Here is a 21,370-nt window from a genome sequence, read left to right as displayed (position 1 = left end):
ATCTGTGTACCGGCCCCATTGCCAGTATTATGTGATATGCTGTGGCCAATCACAGCAGGTCATATGACAGTTGTATACAATGGATGGCTTCCTTTCATGCCATCCATTGTATACTAGTGTGTCTTGCTGTGAATGGTCAAAGTCATCACATGCATAGGCTGGGCCAATCACAGCCCATCTGTGTCATGTGATTAGCCGTGGCCAATCACAGCTAATCACAACAAAAAAACTTGAATGAATCGATTTCATTCAGTTAAATGCTTCCTTATAGCAAATTATTTATTTATTTCAGGTACTTATATAGCGCCGTCAATTTACACAGCGCTTTACATATATATTGTACATTCACATCAGTCCCTAACCCTCAAGGGGCGTACAATCTAAGGTCCCTAGCTCACATTCATATACTAGGGCCAATTTACACAGGATCCAATTAACCTACCAGCATGTCTTTGGAGTGTAGGAGGAAACCAGAGTACCCGGAGAAAAACCACACAGGCACAGGGAGAACATGCAAACTCCAGGCAGGAGGTCCCGTGGCTGGGATTCGAACCAACGACCCGAGTACTGCCATGCGGAAGTGCTAACCATTTAGCCACTGTGCTGCACTTTGCTATAAGCCAGGGGTGGGCAACTGTGGGCCTCCAGCTGTTGGCGAACTACAGGTCCCATCATGCCTCTGTCTTTGGGAGTCATGCTTGTAACTGTCAGTTTTGCAATGCCTCATGGGACTTGTAGTTCTACAACAGCTGGAGGGCCACAGTTGCCCACCCCTGCTATAAGCAATCAAATTGTGTAAAAAAAGAAAAAATACCGATCAATTCCCCAAAGTAGTACAATGTTACTATGGTAACATTATACTACTTTGGTCATAGTGTAATATGAAAAAAAAAATCTTAAAAAAATAAAAAAATGTAATAAAAAAAATGAAAAAAAAATATCAGGTTTTTTTTTTTCATACTGTCACCAGTCAGTGTCCCTGATCACCACCACACCAGTTATATGATGATGCTGTACTGCACTGGTGACAATATGTACAAAAAAAAAATTTTTTTTTTTCCGTTTCTTCATTTTCTAAAAAAATATGACAAAAAAATTACAACTGAAAAAAACTCGCCATGCCTGTTATGAAATACATAAATAAATATAATAAAATATAAAAATATAGTATGACTGTCTACTTTTCAAAAGGGGTCATTTGGGGGATATCTGTACTGTCCTGACATTTGAGGGATATGTGTCCTGTCCTGACATTTGGGGGATATCTGTACCGTCCTGACATTTGGGGGATATCTGTACCGTCCTGACATTTGGGGGATATCTGTACTGTCCTGACATTTGAGGGATATGTGTCCTGTCCTGACATTTGGGGGATATCTGTACCGTCCTGACATTTGGGGGATATCTGTACCGTCCTGACATTTGGGGGATATCTGTACCGTCCTGACATTTGGGGGATATCTGTACCGTCCTGACATTTGGAGGATATCTGTACCGTCCTGACATTTGGAGGATATCTGTACTGTCCTGACATTTGGGGATATCTGTACTGTCCTGACATTTGGGGGATATCTGTACTGTCCTGACATTTGGGGGATATCTGTACCGTCCTGACATTTGGAGGATATCTGTACCGTCCTGACATTTGGGGGATATCTGTACTGTCCTGACATTTGGGGGATATCTGTACTGTCCTGACATTTGGGGGATATCTGTACTGTCCTGACATTTGGGGGGTATCTGTACTGTCCTGACATTTGGGGGGATATCTGTACCGTCCTGACATTTGGGGGATATCTGTACCGTTCTGACATTTGGGGGATATCTGTACTGTCCTGACATTTGGGGGATATCTGTACTGTTCTGACATTTGGGGGATATCTGTACTGTTCTGACATTTGGGGGATATCTGTACTGTCCTGACATTTGGGGGATATCTGTACTGTCCTGACATTTTTGGACCTCAAGAAATTAGGTTGATCGATTTTCAGATATCGCCCATAGTTTGTGAACTCTATAACTTTCCTACAGACTAAATAATAAACACTAATTTGGGTTATTTTCACCAAAGACATGTAGCAGAATACATCTCGGCCTAAATTTATGAAGAACAATTATTTAATTGCAAACTTTTATAACAGAAACAAAGAAACATGTTTTTTTTTTTAATTTTCGTTTTTTTTTTGTTAATTTAACAAAAAATAAAAACCCCAGCGGTGATTAAATACCACCAAAAGAAAGCTCTAGGTGTGTGAACAAAATTATAACATTTTAGTCTGGGTACAGTGTTGCATGATCGCGCAATTGTCATTCAAAGTGTGACAGCGCTGAAAGCTGAAAATTGGCCTGGACAGGAAGGGGGTGAAAGCGTCCGGACTGGAAGGGGGTGAAAGCGTCCGGACTGGAAGGGGGTGAAAGCGTCCGGACTGGAAGGGGGTGAAAGCGTCCGGACTGGAAGGGGGTGAAAGCGTCCGGACAGGAAGGGGGGGAAAGCGTCCGGCCCGGAAGGGGGGGAAAGCGTCCGGCCCGGAAGGGGGGGAAAGCATCCGGACCCGGAAGGGGGGGAAAGCGTCCGGACCCGGAAGGGGGGGAAAGCGTCCGGACCCGGAAGGGGGGGAAAGCGTCCGGACCCGGAAGGGGGGGAAAGCGTCCGGACCCGGAAGGGGGGGAAAGCGTCCGGACCGGAAGGGGGGGAAAGCGTCCGGACCGGAAGGAGGTGAAAGCGTCCGGACCGGAAGGAGGTGAAAGCGTCCGGACCGGTAGGGGGGGAAAGCGTCCGGACTGGTAGGGGGGGAAAGCGTCCGGACTGGAAGGGGGTGAAAGCGTCCGGACTGGAAGGGGGTGAAAGCGTCCGGACTGGAAGGGGGTGAAAGTGTCCGGACTGGAAGGGGGTGAAAGTGTCCGGACTGGAAGGGGGTGAAAGTGTCCGGACTGGAAGGGGGTGAAAGTGTCCGGACTGGAAGAGGGGGAAAGTGTCCAGACTGGAAGAGGGGGAAAGTGTCCGGACTGGAAGAGGGGGAAAGTGTCCGGACTGGAAGGGGGGGGGGGGGGGAAGTGTCCGGACTGGAAGGGGTTAATGAAGGCGACATCTCAGGCAGCCAACACGTATCATCTCATAGTGCGGCTACAACAATCAGATGAAATGTGAGTAGATGCCACTTGGAAACGTTACAACCCATCAATGTTTCTACTACATGGGCAGCACAGAGATTAGCACTTCAGGACTAGGGTTGTCAGTTCAAATCCCAACTGCAACATTATTTGCCTGGAGTTTGCATGTTCTCCCTGTGCCTGTGTGGGTTTCTTCCAGGTTCTCCAGTTTCCTCCCACACTCCAAAGACATGCTGGTAGGTTAACTCTAGCTTGCCTAAATTGTCCCTAGTAGGTGTATGTATGAATGTGAGTTAGGGACCTTAGATTGTACGCTCCTCAGGGGCGGGGACTGATGTGAATGTACAATATATATGTAAAGTGCTGTGTAAATTGACGGCGCTATATAAGTACCTGAAATAATAAATAATAGATGCCTAAGGAGAGGAGGTGCCTCTGCCGTTTATGTGTATTACATGTTACTGGAACAGACCTTTCGGAAGAGCTGAGCTTTCAGCCGGTACGTTTCATACTCGGACTTCCTCTTCTCCTCCTCCTTCCTCTTCTTTATTTCGGGAAGCTGCTCGTATAGCCTGAAAAATAGAGGAGAGTGAGCGCATGACAAGAAACAACAATCCGCAGCCAAGCGAGCCACTGAAAATACAGGAGGTGACCTTATCACACAAAATCTACTGCAGATCTGTAAAACTGGCATTTATGGACTCCATGGGGTTGGTTTACAAAAGGAAAATAGACTGTGCACTTTGAAAAGTGCAGGTAAAGGCGCTGTGCTGATCGCATGCACTATCCCAAGAAAAACAAACTCCCTAGCAATACACACCAAGCAGAGCATGTGTAGAGTGCATCCAAGTCTCTGTTGCACTCTGCAAGTGCAGGTAAAGCTTCACTTTGCAAAGAATACCCAATCACAAGCAAGGAAAAAAAAAACCCCCAGAGTTATTGCTCACACATGATTGGATGATGAAGGTCAGCAGAGCTTCCCATCATTTACTAAGCTCTGGAGCACCTGCAATTGCAGAGTACACAGTCTATTTGCCTTTAGTAAATCAACTCCCATGTGTCTTCTCTTGGTTCTTCTTTGTGCTCTTTGGCTTGTTCAGTGATTTAAAGCAATTCCCCAGTTGTTGGCAGACATCTTTACATAATTTTGCAGCTCAAAATGTTTCTAAACCCCGGACCCTGCATTCACTATATCCGCTCTCCCCGGACCCTGCATTCACTATATCTGGTCTCCCCGGACCCCGCATTCACTATATCTGGTCTCCCCGGACCCCGCATTCACTATATCCGCTCTCCCCGGACCCTGCATTCACTATATCCGCTCTCCCCGGACCCTGCATTCACTATATCTGGTCTCCCCGGACCCTGCATTCACTATATCCGCTCTCCCCGGACCCCGCATTCACTATATCCGCTCTCCCCGGACCCCGCATTCACTATATCCGCTCTCCCCGGACTCTGCATTCACTATATCCGCTCTCCCCGGACCCCGCAGTCACTATATCCGCTCTCCCCGGACCCCGCAGTCACTATATCTGGTCTCCCCGGACCCCGCAGTCACTATATCCGCTCTCCCCGGACCCCGCATTCACTATATCCGCTCTCCCCGGACCCCGCATTCACTATATCCGCTCTCCCCGGACCCCGCATTCACTATATCCGCTCTCCCCGGACCCCGCAGTCACTATATCCGGTCTCCCCAGACCCTGCATTCACTATATCCGCTCTCCCCGGACCCCGCATTCACTATATCCAGTCTCCCCGGACCCCGCATTCACTATATCTAGTCTCCCCGGATCCCGCAGTCACTATATATCTGCTCTCCCCGGACCCTGCATTCACTATATCCGCTCTCCCCGGACCCCGCATTCACTATATCCGCTCTCCCCGGACCCCGCATTCACTATATCCGCTCTCCCCGGACTCTGCATTCACTATATCCGCTCTCCCCGGACCCCGCAGTCACTATATCCGCTCTCCCCGGACCCCGCAGTCACTATATCCGGTCTCCCCGGACCCCGCAGTCACTATATCCGCTCTCCCTGGACCCCGCATTCACTATATCTGGTCTCCCCGGACCCTGCATTCACTATATCCGCTCTCCCCGGACCCCGCATTCACTATATCCGCTCTCCCCGGACCCCGCATTCACTATATCCACTCTCCCCGGACCCCGCAGTCACTATATCCGCTCTCCCTGGACCCCGCATTCACTATATCTGGTCTCCCCGGACCCTGCATTCACTATATCCGCTCTCCCCGGACCCCGCATTCACTATATCCGCTCTCCCCGGACCCCGCATTCACTATATCCGCTCTCCCCGGACCCCGCATTCACTATATCCGCTCTCCCCGGACTCTGCATTCACTATATCCGCTCTCCCCGGACCCCGCAGTCACTATATCCACTCTCCCCGGACCCCGCAGTCACTATATCCGCTCTCCCTGGACCCCGCATTCACTATATCTGGTCTCCCCGGACCCTGCATTCACTATATCCGCTCTCCCCGGACCCCGCATTCACTATATCCGCTCTCCCCGGACCCCGCATTCACTATATCCGCTCTCCCCGGACCCCGCATTCACTATATCCGCTCTCCCCGGACTCTGCATTCACTATATCCGCTCTCCCCGGACCCCGCAGTCACTATATCCGCTCTCCCCGGACCCCGCAGTCACTATATCCGGTCTCCCCGGACCCCGCAGCCACTATATCCGCTCTCCCCGGACCCCGCATTCACTATATCCGCTCTCCCCGGACCCCGCAGTCACTATATCCGCTCTCCCCGGACCCCGCATTCACTATATCCACTCTCCCCGGACCCCGCATTCACTATATCCACTCTCCCCGGACCCCGCAGTCACTATATCCGCTCTCCCTGGACCCTGCATTCACTATATCCGCTCTCCCCGGACCCCGCATTCACTATATCTAGTCTCCCCGGACCCCGCATTCACTATATCCGCTCTCCCCGGACCCCGCATTCACTATATCCGCTCTCCCCGGACCCTGCAGTCACTATATCCGGTCTCCCCGGACCCCGCAGCCACTATATCCGCTCTCCCCGGACCCCGCATTCACTATATCCGCTCTCCCCGGACCCCGCAGTCACTATATCCGCTCTCCCCGGACCCCGCATTCACTATATCCACTCTCCCCGGACCCCGCAGTCACTATATCCGCTCTCCCTGGACCCCGCATTCACTATATCTGGTCTCCCCGGACCCCGCAGTCACTATATCCGCTCTCCCCAGACCCTGCATTCACTATATCCGCTCTCCCCGGACCCCGCATTCACTATATCTAGTCTCCCCGGACCCCGCATTCACTATATCTGGTTTCCCCGGACCCCGCAGTCACTATATTTGCTCTCCCTGGACCCCGCATTCACTATATCTGCTCTCCCTGGACCCCGCACTCACTATATCCGCTCTCCCCGGACCCCGCATTCACTATATCCGGTCTCCCCGGACCCCGCAGTCACTATATCTGGTCTCCCCGGACCCCGCAGTCACTATATCCGCTCTCCCCGGACCCTGCATTCACTATATCCGATCTCCCCGGACCCTGCATTCACTATATCCGCTCTCCCCGGACCCTGCATTCACTATATCTGCTCTCCCTGGACCCCGCATTCACTATATCCAGTCTCCCCGGACCCTGCATTCACTATATCTGGTCTCCCCGGACCCTGCATTCACTATATCTGGTCTCCCCGGACCCCGCATTCACTATATCTGCTCTCCCTGGACCCCGCATTCACTATATCCAGTCTCCCCGGACCCTGCATTCACTATATCCGCTCTCCCCGGACCCTGCATTCACTATATCCGCTCTCCCCGGACCCTGCATTCACTATATCCGCTCTCCCCGGACCCCGCATTCACTATATCCGCTCTCCCCGGACCCTGCATTCACTATATCCGGTCTCCCCGGACCCTGCATTCACTATATCCACCCTGTTGCTACCACCCCCTTTGCCATGTCTGTCATGACGCCCCCCCCCCCCAGTCTCAAGGGAGTGCTAGCTGCTACTGCACCTTCTGCTGTGAGCCCTGTGTACGAGGTGGTATCAAAAAGTTTCAAGACTAGCTTTGTAACACACCAACAGATGGCAGCACAAGGCTGCACGCACAGTCACACGGTGCACTGACCTTCATAAGTCAGTGTACCAAAAGACATCGTCGTGTGTACATCGGGAGCTGTGCAACTGGCGCTATTCTGACCACATGTGTTACCACGTCTGCTATAGCAAGTTAGAACAAAGAGCAAACGTGAAATTCTGTGTGACTTTACAATCGATGACATTGTTGTGGTCATGTAATCTCCGAGGTGGTAGATTTGTTAGTTTCCGGTGTCTGTTCGGTTCTGCTCACCTCTTGGATCTCTGCACCATCTCTCTCTTGGGGATGCTTTTCATCTTCTGGGATGTTCTGGATTCTAAATGAAGAAAACCTAGTCAGAAATAGCCCAGGACAAGAGCTCACACCACCTATACATACCTGAAGGGTCGGGTGGGGGGGGGCTCTATCAGTGACATATCCCTACCAGAATTCCCAGCTTTGTTCCTGTTGACCTGGGAGAATTGAGTGTTCCCGCCCAGCTTTGTGTGTCCCAGCTCCTCCCACCAAAGGTGGTTGGAGCCCCTCATACTGGGCACAGCAGGTGTACAGACCCGGGAACTCACCACAGGGATGGTGGGAACCCCTCATAATGGGCACAGCAGGCGTACAATGCCAGGAACTCGGCACAGGGATGGTGGAAATGCCTCATAATGGGCACAGCAGGTGTGTACACCTTGGATTTTAGTGCAGGGATGGTGGGAACCCCTCATAATGGGCATAGCGGGTGTACAGACCGGGAACTCAGCACAGGGATGGTGGGAACCCCTCATAATGGGCACAGCATGTGTAAAGACCTGAGAAATCAGGACAGGGATGGTGGGAACCCCTGATAAGCAGCACAGAAGATGTACAGACCCGGGAACTCAGCACAGGGATGGGGGGAACCCCTCACAATGGGCACAGCGGGTGTAGAGACCCAGGAACTCAGCACAGGCATGATGGGAACCCCTCGTAATGGGCACAGCGGGTGTACAGACCCAGGAACTCAGCACAGGGATGATGGGAACCCCTCGTAATGGGCACAGCAGGTGTACAGACCTGGGAACTCAGCACAGGGATGACAGTATGTAAAAAAAAAACCCAATTAATAGTATAAAAAAAAAAAATAAAAATGTAAAAAGATTTTTTTTTAATTATAATTTTGGGTTATAAACTAAATTGGTTATTTGGTGACACTGTACTACTTGTGGGGGGTGATGAAGGTTTTTTTTTTTTACATGGATTGCTTTTACACCCATAAAGACTGTAAAAGCAATCATTTCTCTTTCTCTCTGGCTGCATTCTTGCAGTCATTCAGAAATACTGAGAGCTGTGATTGGTCACAGCTTGTCACATGATACAAGGCTGTTGTGAATAGCCCTGTACCATGTGACCTCGGTGATCATTCACAGATTTCTTACGTAGTAAGCAATGATATCAGAAGTGACATCTTGCTTACTACTCTGCATGTGATCACTGATTGGCCAATCAGTGATCACATGATCGGGACCTCGCACAGAGGTCCCATACGACAATCGGTGTTCCACTGTGTCTGGAGGACACAGCGGGCACTGGATCACAGTGCTGCGTGCTCCCAGGAAGCGCACAAGCAGGGGGCGGTGAGGCAGTTTATAAAGGTCCACCCGACCCTGCACTGCCGCCGTCCGGCCGTTTATATACAATTATTAAAGGCTGTAAAAGCAATCAATTCTCTTTCTCTTTGGCAGCATTCTTGCAGCCATTGAGAACTACTGTGAGAGCTGTGATTGGTCACAGCTTGTCACATGGTACAAGGCAGTTGTGAATAGCCCTGTACCGTGTGATCTCTGTGATCATTCACAGATTTCACATGTAGTAAGCAATGTCGTCAGAAGTGACATCTTGCTTACTACTCTGCATGTGATCACTGATTGGCCAATCAGTGATCACATGATCAGGACCTCGCACAGAGGTCACGTACGAGGATCGGAGTTCCACTGTGTCTGGGAGACACAGCGGGCACCGGATCGCGGTGCTACGCGCTCCCAGGGAGCGCGCACAAGCAGGGGGCGTGGAGGCTGTTTATAAACGTCCACCCGACCCTGCACTGCCACCCTCCGGCCGTTTGTATACAACTGCTGGACGGGAAGGGGTTAATGTAGCTGGAATGCATTTAGCTGATTTTAGATAGAAGTGTAATTGGGCTTTAACTACATACAGTTGTCAGAATATATTATTCTTTCCATGATTTGCTTTCAATAACACGGTACAAGCAGGATCCCTATGAGGCTGACATTTGTAGACTTGGATTATCAGCCATGACATGTCAGCTACAACCCTGTGGTCACCTTTATATGAAGTGTGGTGGGGGGGCCTCCCTCTTCTGTCCGGCTGGTTGAAGAGTTCCTCTCTCTCGCTCTGGAAGATGCTCTGCAGTTTCCTCTCCTTGGTGAGCAGCTGTAAACGTTTCACCCTCTCCCCCGATTGGAAGATGAAATCTGGCCGGTGCGCCTTCAGCAACTCCTGACACAAGAAAGCCACAGAGAAGGCCAAGTGAGCTTTTCAGGACAGCAAAAAGCATTGAAAGGTTGAATATGCAGACCAAGACTAAGCTCAAACATGTATGCCTGGTATCAGTCACCTCGTGCCAATGGCCAGGTCTTGGAGGCCAGTGCTGGAAGTAATGTGGACAAAGCCCTCACCTGCAGGGTGGCCCTGACAAACGGTTGCACCATTTTATTATCTTTGCCAAGCTCTGATCCGTTGATCAGGCTCTCCCCTCTCCTGGTGGCCGGGCCCTGTTGGTTTCTCTCTCGCAGGGGTTCTCTCCATGGTTTGGCGTTTGTCACGGACTCGTACCAGGCAGGGCCAGGACCGCTCAGCCTATTTTCCTTCGGAGAGTCACACTTCATATCATCGGCTGCGACAAACCAGCTCAGCCCTGCCAATGCCAAGCACAACCATTAGAGCCTGAAGACAAAACTATCAATTAGTTAATAATACAATTGCTACCTAAGCCGTTTCATGGTATTACAGGTTACTATTACCACTTCAATCTGCACTTTGCCAAGACGGTCAGAAAACTCAACTGTGGCTTCCTTGCAATATGGCAGCCCTAAGGCAATCCTGGAATGCCCTTGGTATACAGAGCTCTCCTGAAAATCGAACTTCTCCATCATCCATTGGGGTAAACAGGAATTCAGAAACAGGTTATACTGCCAACTACAGGAAGCTTGGACATTGGCTTACAGGAAAATCAGAAGCCTCCCTACCTACCCATGCCTCAGTTTTCTGCCAGGTCCTCCTGCTGTAGCCAAGGTACAGTCTACTGAGGGAGTTCCTCTAGATTCCGTTTTCATTCTTGTCACTAGCAGCGCAAGTAAAATTCCTGATCCTCAACTGAGGACGCTTTGCTGGACTGGGGTGGACCACATGCTTCTTGGAACAAGGTTTACTGGTTTCACGGGTAGGTTTGCAGAGTTCCTTCTGTCAGACCAAACTTCTCCTACAGGTGTTACATGGTTAGGTCCATGCCAGGGGCAGACTGACCATTCGAGCACTCGGGCACTGCCCGGGGTCAGTAGGGGGCCCCATGAAATGCCCCTGGTACCTTTTATAGGCTTTTTTTGAGTGTTGGTGAGGACATAGGGGCCCCATGATCCACTATTGCCCAGGGGCCCCATGAGCTGTCAGTCCGCCCCTGGTCCATGCTCTTCCGTATGTCCTCATCCTTGCCTACTTTGTGTAGGTATCTTTAGTTTACCCTTCTCAGTCTGGCCTTGAGGGGGTTACCCTTGGAGGTTTTCTACTAACTTCAAGGGTTGTTTGGCCATCTGTTGGGATAGTATGCTGTGAAGGCTCTCATGTTTCATTGACACCTCACTAAGAGGTTCTTTGCCTGAACAAGGCAACTTCTGCTGTTATCCTGGAAACTCCTTTCCCTGAATCTTGAAGGGTTAGGTCTTTGAGGCTTGGACCTTCTCATGTGGACCGCCTTGGTCTTTTTCCTTTGGACAATTTTTTTTTTTGTTTGTCAAAATTTCCTTTTGAGGATCGGTTATGCTGGGATGTATCTCAGTAGTCTTTGCTGACCACACCTCATTGTTGGTCTAGTTTGTTTCTTTTCAGGTTATCTTGTTCTACCTGCTTTAGTCAATTGCTGGTGGGTTCCTAGAGCCTCGCAATGACTGACTCAATCTTCCTTACGTAGTGTCATTCCCCCATGGCAGTAGTATCTTTGTCCAGGTCTGGAGCACCAGGATGATCCTCTGAGGTCTTCCCTTGGTCATGGCAGTTTCACAGGCTTGCTATAATTCTCCTCATCTCCTTCTAGCTTTAGTCCATCAAAGGATCCCAATGCCTTGGATCTGTTCACGGTTTCTGCCTACCCCTTGGTTGGACTAGTTGTAGACATCCCGACTATTTCCTCTGTCACTCAATGGACAATATAAGATTTTTGTACTTCCAATAAAATCGTTTTCTTCAGGTTCATTGAAGGACACAGGTTCGACTTGCCTCGCTTTTTGTGCTGCCCCTGTGTACATCCTTCCCACAAAACTGAGGCATGATGGGTGGAGGATGACTTATACAGAGGCTGGCTTACACATTTTCTCTTTGCCTTTGCCCAAGCTTTCTGTAGATGGCAGTGTAGGCTGATTGTTTCTAAACTTGTGCATCCTTCAATGAATGAAAAATGCTAACTTAATTTTGTATTCCGAAAGGCACACTGTGTTGACACCAGGGGCGGATTGACCATTCGGGTACTCAGGCACTGCCCGAGGGCCCAGGGTCAGTAGCGGGGCCCCAAGAAATGCCCCTGGTACTTTTTATAGGCTTTTTTTGGGTGTGCTTTGAGTGTGGGAAAGGACACAGGGGCTCCATGATGCCCTATAGCCCGGGGGCCCCATGAGTTGTCAGTCCGCCCCTGGTTGACACTCTAGTTTGGTGTGAACAGGGCACACAGAAATGGACAGCAGTTATTTGTAGAGTGTCCTCGTGCTGAGACTGCACTAATAAAACGCGACTTGCTGCACCTGGCGTGAACAAGCCATAAACTGATCAACTAAAAAAATAAATAAATAAAAACTTTTGTTGTCAAGAAACCCTTAAAGAATGTGCAACCTTCAGGTTATTATTGAATTCAGGAATTTATCAATTTTACAGTAGATCTTACAGACAAGCTTACAGTAGATTTGACCGAATGTCACCGTTAATGTTTACGTGTGCTTCCACCCAGGGGCGGACTGACAACTCATGGGGCCCCCGGGCAATAGGGGATCATGGGGCCCCTGTGTCCTTGCCCAAACTCAAAAAAGCCTATGAAAAAGGTACCAGGGGCATCTCATGGGGCCCCCTACTGACCCCGGGCCCTCGGGCAGTGCCCGAGTTTCCAAATGGTCAGTCCGCCCCTGCTTCCAACAGGCGGTACATGTGGAAGCATTCATATAGTCAGCACCTGTGAGTGGCCGATCAATGGATCAAAAAAATCAAGTGAAGGCCCCTGATCTCACCTGGTGGAATATGCTGCTTGGTCTTCAACCTTCTGACACCACTGCCCCTGTATGCAGGCACGTCCCACTCTCCTGAGGGCTTCAGCATCTCCCCTCTCGGGGACGGGAATGTTGTCCCGACATCTCGGGTGTGTCTCTTGGTTGCGCTGGTCACAATTTCCAGATCCCCTATGAGTGCGAGGAAAGAAGAACACGTTTCTTAAAGCTAGAAGAGTGCAGCAAGTACCCAAAGTTAATCTAAACGGTGGAATTAAATGTAAAAGGAACAGTGTCCCTTTAAACCCCTAAACGTTTCTTGGGGACTCTATTGGTGAAATCTTTGTACAGCGTTCCCAAGATTGTACACCTGCTGTGTACCTTATGAGGGGTTCCCTAAACCCCCAAAAGTCTTTTGGGGACTCTATTGGTGAATCCTCTGTACAGGGTTTCCAAGCTTGTACGCCTGCTGTGTCCATTATGAGGGGTTCCCACCATCCCTGTGCTGAGTTTCTGGATTTCCACACCAACTGTGCCCATTATGAGGGGTTCCTACCATCCCTTTGCTAGGTTTCTGGATCTGCACACCAACTGTGCCCATTATGAGGGGATCCCACCATCAATATGTTGAGTTTCTGGATCTGCACACCAACTGTGCCCATTATGAAGGGTTCCTACCATCCCTGTGCTGAGTTTCTGGATCTGCACACCAACTGTGCCTATTATGAGGGGATCCCACCATCAATATGTTGAGTTTCTGGATCTGCACACCAACTGTGCCCATTATGAAGGGTTCCTACCATCCCTGTGCTGAGTTTCTGGATCTGCACACCAACTGTGCCTATTATGAGGGGATCCCACCATCAATATGTTGAGTTTCTGGATCTGCGCACCAACTGTGCCTATTAATGAGGGGATTCCACCATCATTGTGCTGAGTTTCTGGTTCTGCACACCAACTGTGCCTATTATGAGGGGATCCCACCATCAATATGTTGAGTTTCTGGATCTGCGCACCAACTGTGCCTATTAATGAGGGGATTCCACCATCATTGTGCTGAGTTTCTGGATCTGCACACCGACTGTGCCCATGATTTCTGTTATCATTATGATTTTAAAAGGAGCCAAACAACTATTTGATAATAAATGGCTTCATATGATCATCATCCTTCAATAAAAGAGCATTTTTTGGCATGATCAGTCATATTTTCAATATCAATGCCAACATATAGGGAAGTTAAGGGAGGAGCAGAGGAGCTAGGCCAGCAAAGGCAGTAATTTCATACTCCCAAAAGTAGGAGGGAGATGTGCTAGAGAATTCACTCAGATTTTCAATATCAATGCCAACATGTCACAATTTCTGCCAGGGGAGGCAGACTTCTGAGCACAACTGTAACTTTGTATGTAGCTGCTGGGGGAGAAGCAAAAAAATATATGGAAACACTTGTCTGATGAGCTCCGAGTCTGCTGACTTCACATCCAAGATGGCGGCACCCAGCAGCAGTTTGAGTCAGTTGGATGTCTACACAAGGAAGGATTTTACAGGTGGATAAAATACAATAAATGTAGATAATATCATATTTTGGGAAGATTGTTGCAATGAGTGGTCTGGTGACAGGATCTCTTTTTAAGCCTGGCGTAGAAGAGGTTCCCTTTAGGTGGCTCCTCAAAGGACAAAAATGATTAGTTGGCTCGTGGGAAATCTTGTTCATCTTGTATCTATACCAGGGGCGTCCCTAGGGTTGGTGTCACCCGGTGCGGTAACAGTTGGTGACACCCCCTCCGACGATCCCCACAGAATGGATTGGATCTGTGGATTGATCATAATGGATCCAGATCCATCCTGCGGGGATCGTTGGCTTGCTTTACAACTTACCTTTTCATGGAGCGGGTCTGGTGTCATCCCGTGTGGTCGGTGTCACCCTGTACGGGCCGGAACCCCCGCACCTGCCTCGGGACACCACTGATCTATACCAGACCTGAGATATGCCCTCCCTGCTGTCTCATCTCCATAGTAGAGACTTGCTGCTGGTCTCCTATCAATGAGCTCCATGCTGGACATATAAAGCGCGATCTGGTACTGTGTTTGATTTTTGGCTCCATTTCAGTGGTGATGGAGGTGACCTACCTGCTTGGATGCCTTTGTTCAGCACTTTGCAGCCATCTTTTCTCCTTATCGCTGGTTCCCACGAGCTGCCGGATGAGACGGAGTCTGTATCTGCCATCTGTGAGACAAAAACACGGGATATCCATGACTGAATGAAGGATATTTCCAAAGAACACATCCAGGAGGCGCTGAGGCTTCAATACCATCAATGTAGAGTGGTGAGGGCATCAAAATAAACATTCAGAGAGATCATTGGCATGAAACAAGGCTACCCTCCCCCACCTCAGTGGGTACCCAGAAAGTCACTCAAAGCCTAAATCAACAGGAACGCCAGAGCAAAGGGTAAGGCCCCATGTACACGGGACACTTCTGAACGATGGAAACTGACTGCTGGAAAACGTAGGTTAAAAAACGTCTGTTTAACCGCGTTTGCATGACGCGTTTATGCACGTTTTTTTAAAGGTAAGCACAGGAGAACCTCCCAAATGCCCAGAATGCACTGAAAAGTGGTAAATTATTAACTATTTCAGATTGTTTCAGAGAAATACAGAAAGTAGAAGCAGAGACAGCAGTATGTGTTGAGCTGAGGTGTGAGTTGCTCATTAACATTTCTTTTGTTTCCAAGGGTGGGAAAGGTGCCTGGTGGAGGGAGTCATTAAGGTCACCTGGCAGGGGGTCTTCATGAGGAATCTGAGGTGTGAATGGTCATTGACATATCTTTTTTTCCAAGGGCGGGAGAGGTCTGAGGTATGAATGGTCTTTAACATATCTTTTGTTTCCAAGGGCGGGAGAGGTCTGAGGTGTGAATGGTCATTAACATATCTTTTGTTTCCAAGGGTGGGAAAGGTCTGAGGTGTGAATTGGTCATGAACATATCTTTTATTTCCAAAGGTGGGAGAGGTCTGAGGTGTGCATTGGTCATTACAATGTGTGACAAGCTTGGTAGGAACATCCTTTGTTCAGTGTTTTGTCCATCTGAGTACCTTGAAAACGCTTTACATTCATTTTACATGATGAAAAAGGGCTCTGGACAGCATCGGGAACTGGAAGAGTTAAAGAAATTTTCAGACGCAAGTGCTTATAAACGCGTTTTGCCGCGTTTAGCCGTGTTTACAAGCGTTTTGCGTTTGAAATGCTGATAAAATCGACTGCTGAATGCAAGTTTTCTGCGTTAAAAGAAACAACTGTAAACTCAACTGCCTGTAAACGACGATGTGAGCGTTTTCAAGGTACTCAGATGGACAAAACACTGAACACAGGATGTTCCTACCAAGCTTGTCACACATTGTAATGACCAATGCACACCTCAGACGTCTCCCACCTTTGGAAACAAAAGATATGTTCAGAGACACAAAAGGAAATGAGAGGAATTTTCTCCAAAGAAAGGAGGAATCTCCTCTTGGACATTTATCCATGGAGCAGGTGCCCCCATTGGAATATTTTGCCTCTCCATCTGTTTCGGTGATCCTGTAGACCTCATAGGTGAACTGGGCAAGGCTGAATCGTCAAGATTTAAGTACAGCATTGTCCACTCACTACGGAGAGTTGCCCGCCAACTGGATCAAAAGGTAGCAAATAAACGTTAGTTTATAGAATTTAGATACATTGTAACAAGGGGACCAAATATGAACATGTTAAGAGTAGAAAACCATGTTGCATCTACCTTATTGAGGCTTTTATGGAGATCTTTCATCTCTATCTTTGAGTTTCCCCGGCTTGCAGACAACCGGCTTGCTTTTTTTGAGGTCCCTTCTGAGCGTTTCTTCTGGAGGTCGATGGTGTTGTAGAGTCGTGAGAGCTTTGATGAAGGTCGAACTCTCTCTGGTCCAAAAGCGTTGATGAGTCTGACTGTGTCTATAGTGGATATGGTACTGTCTGTGGCACATGTTGATGCACTACCAGTGGCAGCTTCTGATCCAACAGGGCTCTCTTCTGTGACACCACTCCTTATCTCGGAGGAGAAATCAGAATACAACGAGCCACCACTGAGAACCTTCTCAGAAGAAGCCGTCTCTGATAACCTGCTTATGGAGCCATCTTGGTTTTCTGAAGTCCCATTAACCAGCAGAGTGTCCACTCCAAATTTCTTCAGGTACCATTTTTCCCTCTCTTCTTTCTTGGTCTCCCGTCCTTTCTCATGGACTTTCTTGTTGAACTTTAGGGCATGGTCTCCATCCTTTTCATCTTTAGTAGCCGAGTATGGCTTTGGATTCTGTAAAAGTCTAGCGAGACGGTCCAGCCGCTCAACCAGGGAGGCCTCCAGCTTACTGCTTGATTCTGACAAATGGCTTTTCCGCCGGTCAGTATATCGCGCCCAGAGGTCATCTAGGCTCTGGTTGGAGATGGCGCTCTGACTAAGAGTGGACTCTGACCTTTGGAAGCTGTTGGTGGGATTGGTGGGGTGATCATTAGAGAAGCCACGATCTTCATATCTCACGTGTTTTTCTCTCATACCAAATTTGGAATCCCAACTTGCATTGGGTGAATGAAGCGGAGTGCCACGTGCCTGTTCCTGCTTGCCTCTTCTTCTAGGATAATCAGTGATATCAGAACCACGGCCACGATAATCCATTTTCTTTAGTGAGCCCATACTTGCATGTTGCTCTGGAGCATCATCAACCTCTGGATTTAATGGAAAAAACTCCTCATCCTGATGTGCTGAACGCAGGTCTCTCTTCTCCCTTGGAAGGTCTCTTGATGCCTTCTCAGGACTGGAGACTGTGTGCTGGAGACTGCAGTACGATGCTTTATTGTCATCATGAAATGATCCTAATGTACATAAACAAAAAATATATATATTTTTGCAACTGTGGATAATTTCATCATATTAAAAAAAGAAGAGTCATACTTGATCATTGCTTAGCCCAGCAATGGGCAAACTACGGCCCGCGGGCCGTATACGGCCCGGCGGACCTTTTAATCCGGCCCGCAGAGCGTGATACTGTCAGGATGGCTGTCAGGATGTGTGTAGGCGGGGCAGCGTGACTAACGTGAGGGGAGCTAGGCTCCTCCCACAGTCTGCCCTGAAGACCAGAACGGCGCGGGAACACGGCGAGAGGAACGCGCGGAGCAAAGGTAAGTGAATTGACACAGGGGGGACTTGGCTTACTACTTGGGGGGGAATAGTACTATGGGGGATGAAATACTATATGAGGGATGAATTAATATGGGGGATGAATTAATATGGGGAATGAATTACTATGGGGGATGAATTACTATATGGGGGATGAATTACTATATGGGGGATGAATTACTATATGGGGGATGAATTACTATGGGGGATGAATTACTGTATGGGGGATGAATTACTATGGGGGATGAATTACTATAGGGGGAATGAATTACTATATGGGGGATGAATTACTATGGGGGATGAATTACTATATGGGGGATGAATTACTATATGGGGGATGAATTACTATAGGGGGGATGAATTACTATGGGGAATGAATTACTATGGGGGATGAATTACTATATGGGGGATGAATTACTATAGGGGGGATGAATTACTATAGGGGGGATGAATTAATATGGATAATAAATTACTATGGGGGATTAATTACTATAGGGGGGATGAATTACTATAGGGGGGATGAATTACTATGGGGGATGAATTACTATATGGGGGATGAATTACTATATGGGGGATGAATTACTATGGGGGATGAATTACTATGGGGGATGAATTACTATAGGGGGGATGAATTACTATATGGGGGATGAATTACTATGGGGGATGAATTACTATGGGGGATGAATTACTATATGGGGGATGAATTACTATATGAGGGATGAATTACTATGGGGGATGAATTACTATGCTTACTATGGGGGAATATTACTATACTTACTATGGATGACACATACACATCATTCATACATCATTCATCTACTCTTGGTCCGGCCCCCGGGTCCAATATATGAACCCATTGCGGCCCTCAAGTCAAAAAGTTTGCCCACCCCTGGCTTAGCCCCTGCATGGGAGAACCATGTGCTTGTTACTGTTGGTTTATTATACGAAAATAAAAAAAAAATACTGAAACAGAAAAATTGAAGAGTCAATCACCTTGAATTCCGTATTGGTACAGATTGTCCCAAATTGGCCTTTTAGGGCCGTGGTCTAATTTTAACAGCAGCCTGCAGATACTGCCGCCCAGGGAGGGGAACTAGCAACGTCACAGGCAAGAAAACTTTGCTGGCTAATTTCCAATGGCTTTTCTTCTGATATAAAAAAAAGGGCGCACCGACCTAGTGCATTATCGTTTATAAATGTATTTATTGAGAAAAAAAAGTAAGTATCATACTCACAATAGACATAAAAACACAGGCATGTCAAACTGAACAAGATGTATGATCCAAGCTCTGAGGAAGAGGTTGTGTCCTCGAAACATGTTAGCCAGTTAGTCATCCAGGGTTCCATCGTATGGACTCAGATGCATCTTGTTCAGTCTGACATGCCTGTGTTTTTATGTCTATTGTGAGTATGATACTATTTTCTTTCAATAAATACATTTATAAACGATAATGCACTAGGTCGGTGCACCCTCTTTTTTGTTTCTCCATTTGCATTTAGTGTATTTGGACCACCCCGGCCTGCTGAGGGCAGCAAGCAGTGCTTATTCCAGAACATTCCTATTGGTTCTACTGAGTCCATTCCTAGCGCAGGTGAAAAGTGTTGGATTTTCTTCTGATATGTCGGTATCGGAGGTATTTAGAGAATGTTTGTTCCATGCATGAATAATATGTATAACACATGTCAATGTCCCAAAGATGTTCTGTTTCATTGTTGGTGCATCTCCATTCTGCTAATCTCCTGCAGCGTCTTTGCAACCACTTCCTGTGCACATGTACTCTAATGATGGCTGCATGGCTGGTTTTAGGGCATATTTAAGGACACAGCCTACCTTTTGGACCATGTTACATATTACACCCATATTTAGGATGTGACATGCAACATGGTACCATAGATGACCCCAAAAAGCAAATAGGAAATGCACTCTTACCAGAACTGCAGACTGTTTCTTCTGTCCCTGTACTATTATGCTTTCAAAGTTGCATAGCGGTTTGTGCCTCTGCCTGCACAGCTGCACCATTCATGTTTGGACTTGATACGGTTTAAGTACTACAAGTCCCATTTTCCCTTGTCCTGGCATCAGTGGGAGTGAGCAATGCCTCATCATTGGTATTAATGGGAGATATAGTGCATTGGTGCTAGTGGGAGGAATAGTGCCCCATCACTGGTGTCAGTGGGAGGAATAGTGCCCCATCATTGGTGTCAGTGGGAGGAATAGTGCCCCATCATTGGTATCAGTGGAGGAATAGTGCTCCATCATTGGTATCAGTGGAGGAATAGTGCCCCATCACTGGTATCAATGGGAGGAATAGTGCCCCATCATTGGTGTCAGTGGGAGGAATAGTGCCCCATCATTGCTATCAGTGGGAGGAATAGTGCCCCATCATTGGTGTCAGTGGGAGGAATAGTACCCCATCATTGGTGTCAGTGAGAGGAATAGTGCCCCATCATTGGTATCAGTGGGAGGAATAGTGCCCCATCATTGGTGTCAGTGGGAGGAATAGTGCCCCATCATTGGTGTCAGTGGGAGGAATAGTTCCCCATCAATGGTATCAATGGGAGGAATAGTGCCCCATCACTGGTATCAATGGGAGGAATAGTGCCCCATCACTGGTATCAATGGGAGGAATAGTGCCCCATCATTGGTATCAATGGGAGGAATAGTGCCCCATCATTGGTATCGGTGGGAGGAATAGTGCCCCATCATTGGCGTCAGTGGGAGGAATAGTGCCCCATCATTGGTATCAGTGGGAGGAATAGTGCCCCATCATTGGGATCGGTGGGAGGAATAGTGCCCCATCATTGGTATCAGTGGGAGGAATAGTGCCCCATCATTGGTATCAGTGGGAGGAATAGTGCCCCATCATTGGTATCAGTGGGAGGAATAGTGCCCCATCATTGGTGTCAGTGGGAGGAATAGTGCCCCATCATTGGTATCAGTGGGAGGAATAGTGCCCCATCATTGGTATCAGTGGGAGGAATAGTGCCCCATCATTGGTATTAGTGGGAGGAATAGTGCCCCATCATTGGTGTCAGTGGGAGGAATAGTGCCCCATCATTGGTATTAGTGGGAGGAATAGTGCCCCATCATTGGTGTCAGTGGGAGGAATAGTGCCCCATCATTGGTGTCAGTGGGAGGAATAGTGCCCCATCATTGGTGTCAGTGGTAGGAATAGTGCCCCATCATTGGTATCAGTGGGAGGAATAGTGCCTCATCACTGGTATCAGTGGGAGGAATAGTACCCCATCATTGGTATCAGTGGGAGGAATAGCGCCCCATCATTGGTATCGGTGGGAGGAATAGCGCCCCATCATTGGTATCAGTGGGAGGAATAGTGCCCCATCATTGGTATCAGTTGGAGGAATAGTGCCCCATCACTGGTGTCATCGGGAGGAATAGTGCCCCATCATTGGTGTCAGTGGGAGGAATAGTGCCACATCATTGGTGTCAGTGGGAGGAATAGTGCCCCATCATTGGTGTCAGTGGGAGGAATAGTGCCCCATCATTGGT

General features: G+C 48.3%; 1 protein-coding gene across 1 annotated transcript in view; it reads right to left on the bottom strand.

The window, feature by feature from the left end:
* Positions 1–21,370, bottom strand: part of ALMS1 (ALMS1 centrosome and basal body associated protein) — an 88,607-nt gene that overhangs the window by 719 nt on the left and 66,518 nt on the right. Inside the window, exons 11-17 of the mRNA XM_089661502.1 lie at positions 16,450–17,555; positions 14,808–14,904; positions 12,705–12,872; positions 9,897–10,135; positions 9,543–9,717; positions 7,489–7,552; positions 3,584–3,683 (exon numbers count right to left, since the gene is read on the bottom strand). Of these exons, the coding sequence (XP_089517628.1) occupies positions 3,584–3,683; positions 7,489–7,552; positions 9,543–9,717; positions 9,897–10,135; positions 12,705–12,872; positions 14,808–14,904; positions 16,450–17,555 (1,949 nt within the window). The remainder of the gene's footprint in view (positions 1–3,583; positions 3,684–7,488; positions 7,553–9,542; positions 9,718–9,896; positions 10,136–12,704; positions 12,873–14,807; positions 14,905–16,449; positions 17,556–21,370) is intronic.

Source organism: Staurois parvus, unplaced genomic scaffold (assembly GCF_062004578.1).
Source record: "Staurois parvus isolate SC_StPar_1 unplaced genomic scaffold, SC_StPar_1.0 ptg001347l, whole genome shotgun sequence".
Classification (NCBI taxonomy): Eukaryota; Metazoa; Chordata; class Amphibia; order Anura; family Ranidae; genus Staurois; species Staurois parvus.
This window is presented reverse-complemented; position numbering and strand designations above follow the sequence as displayed.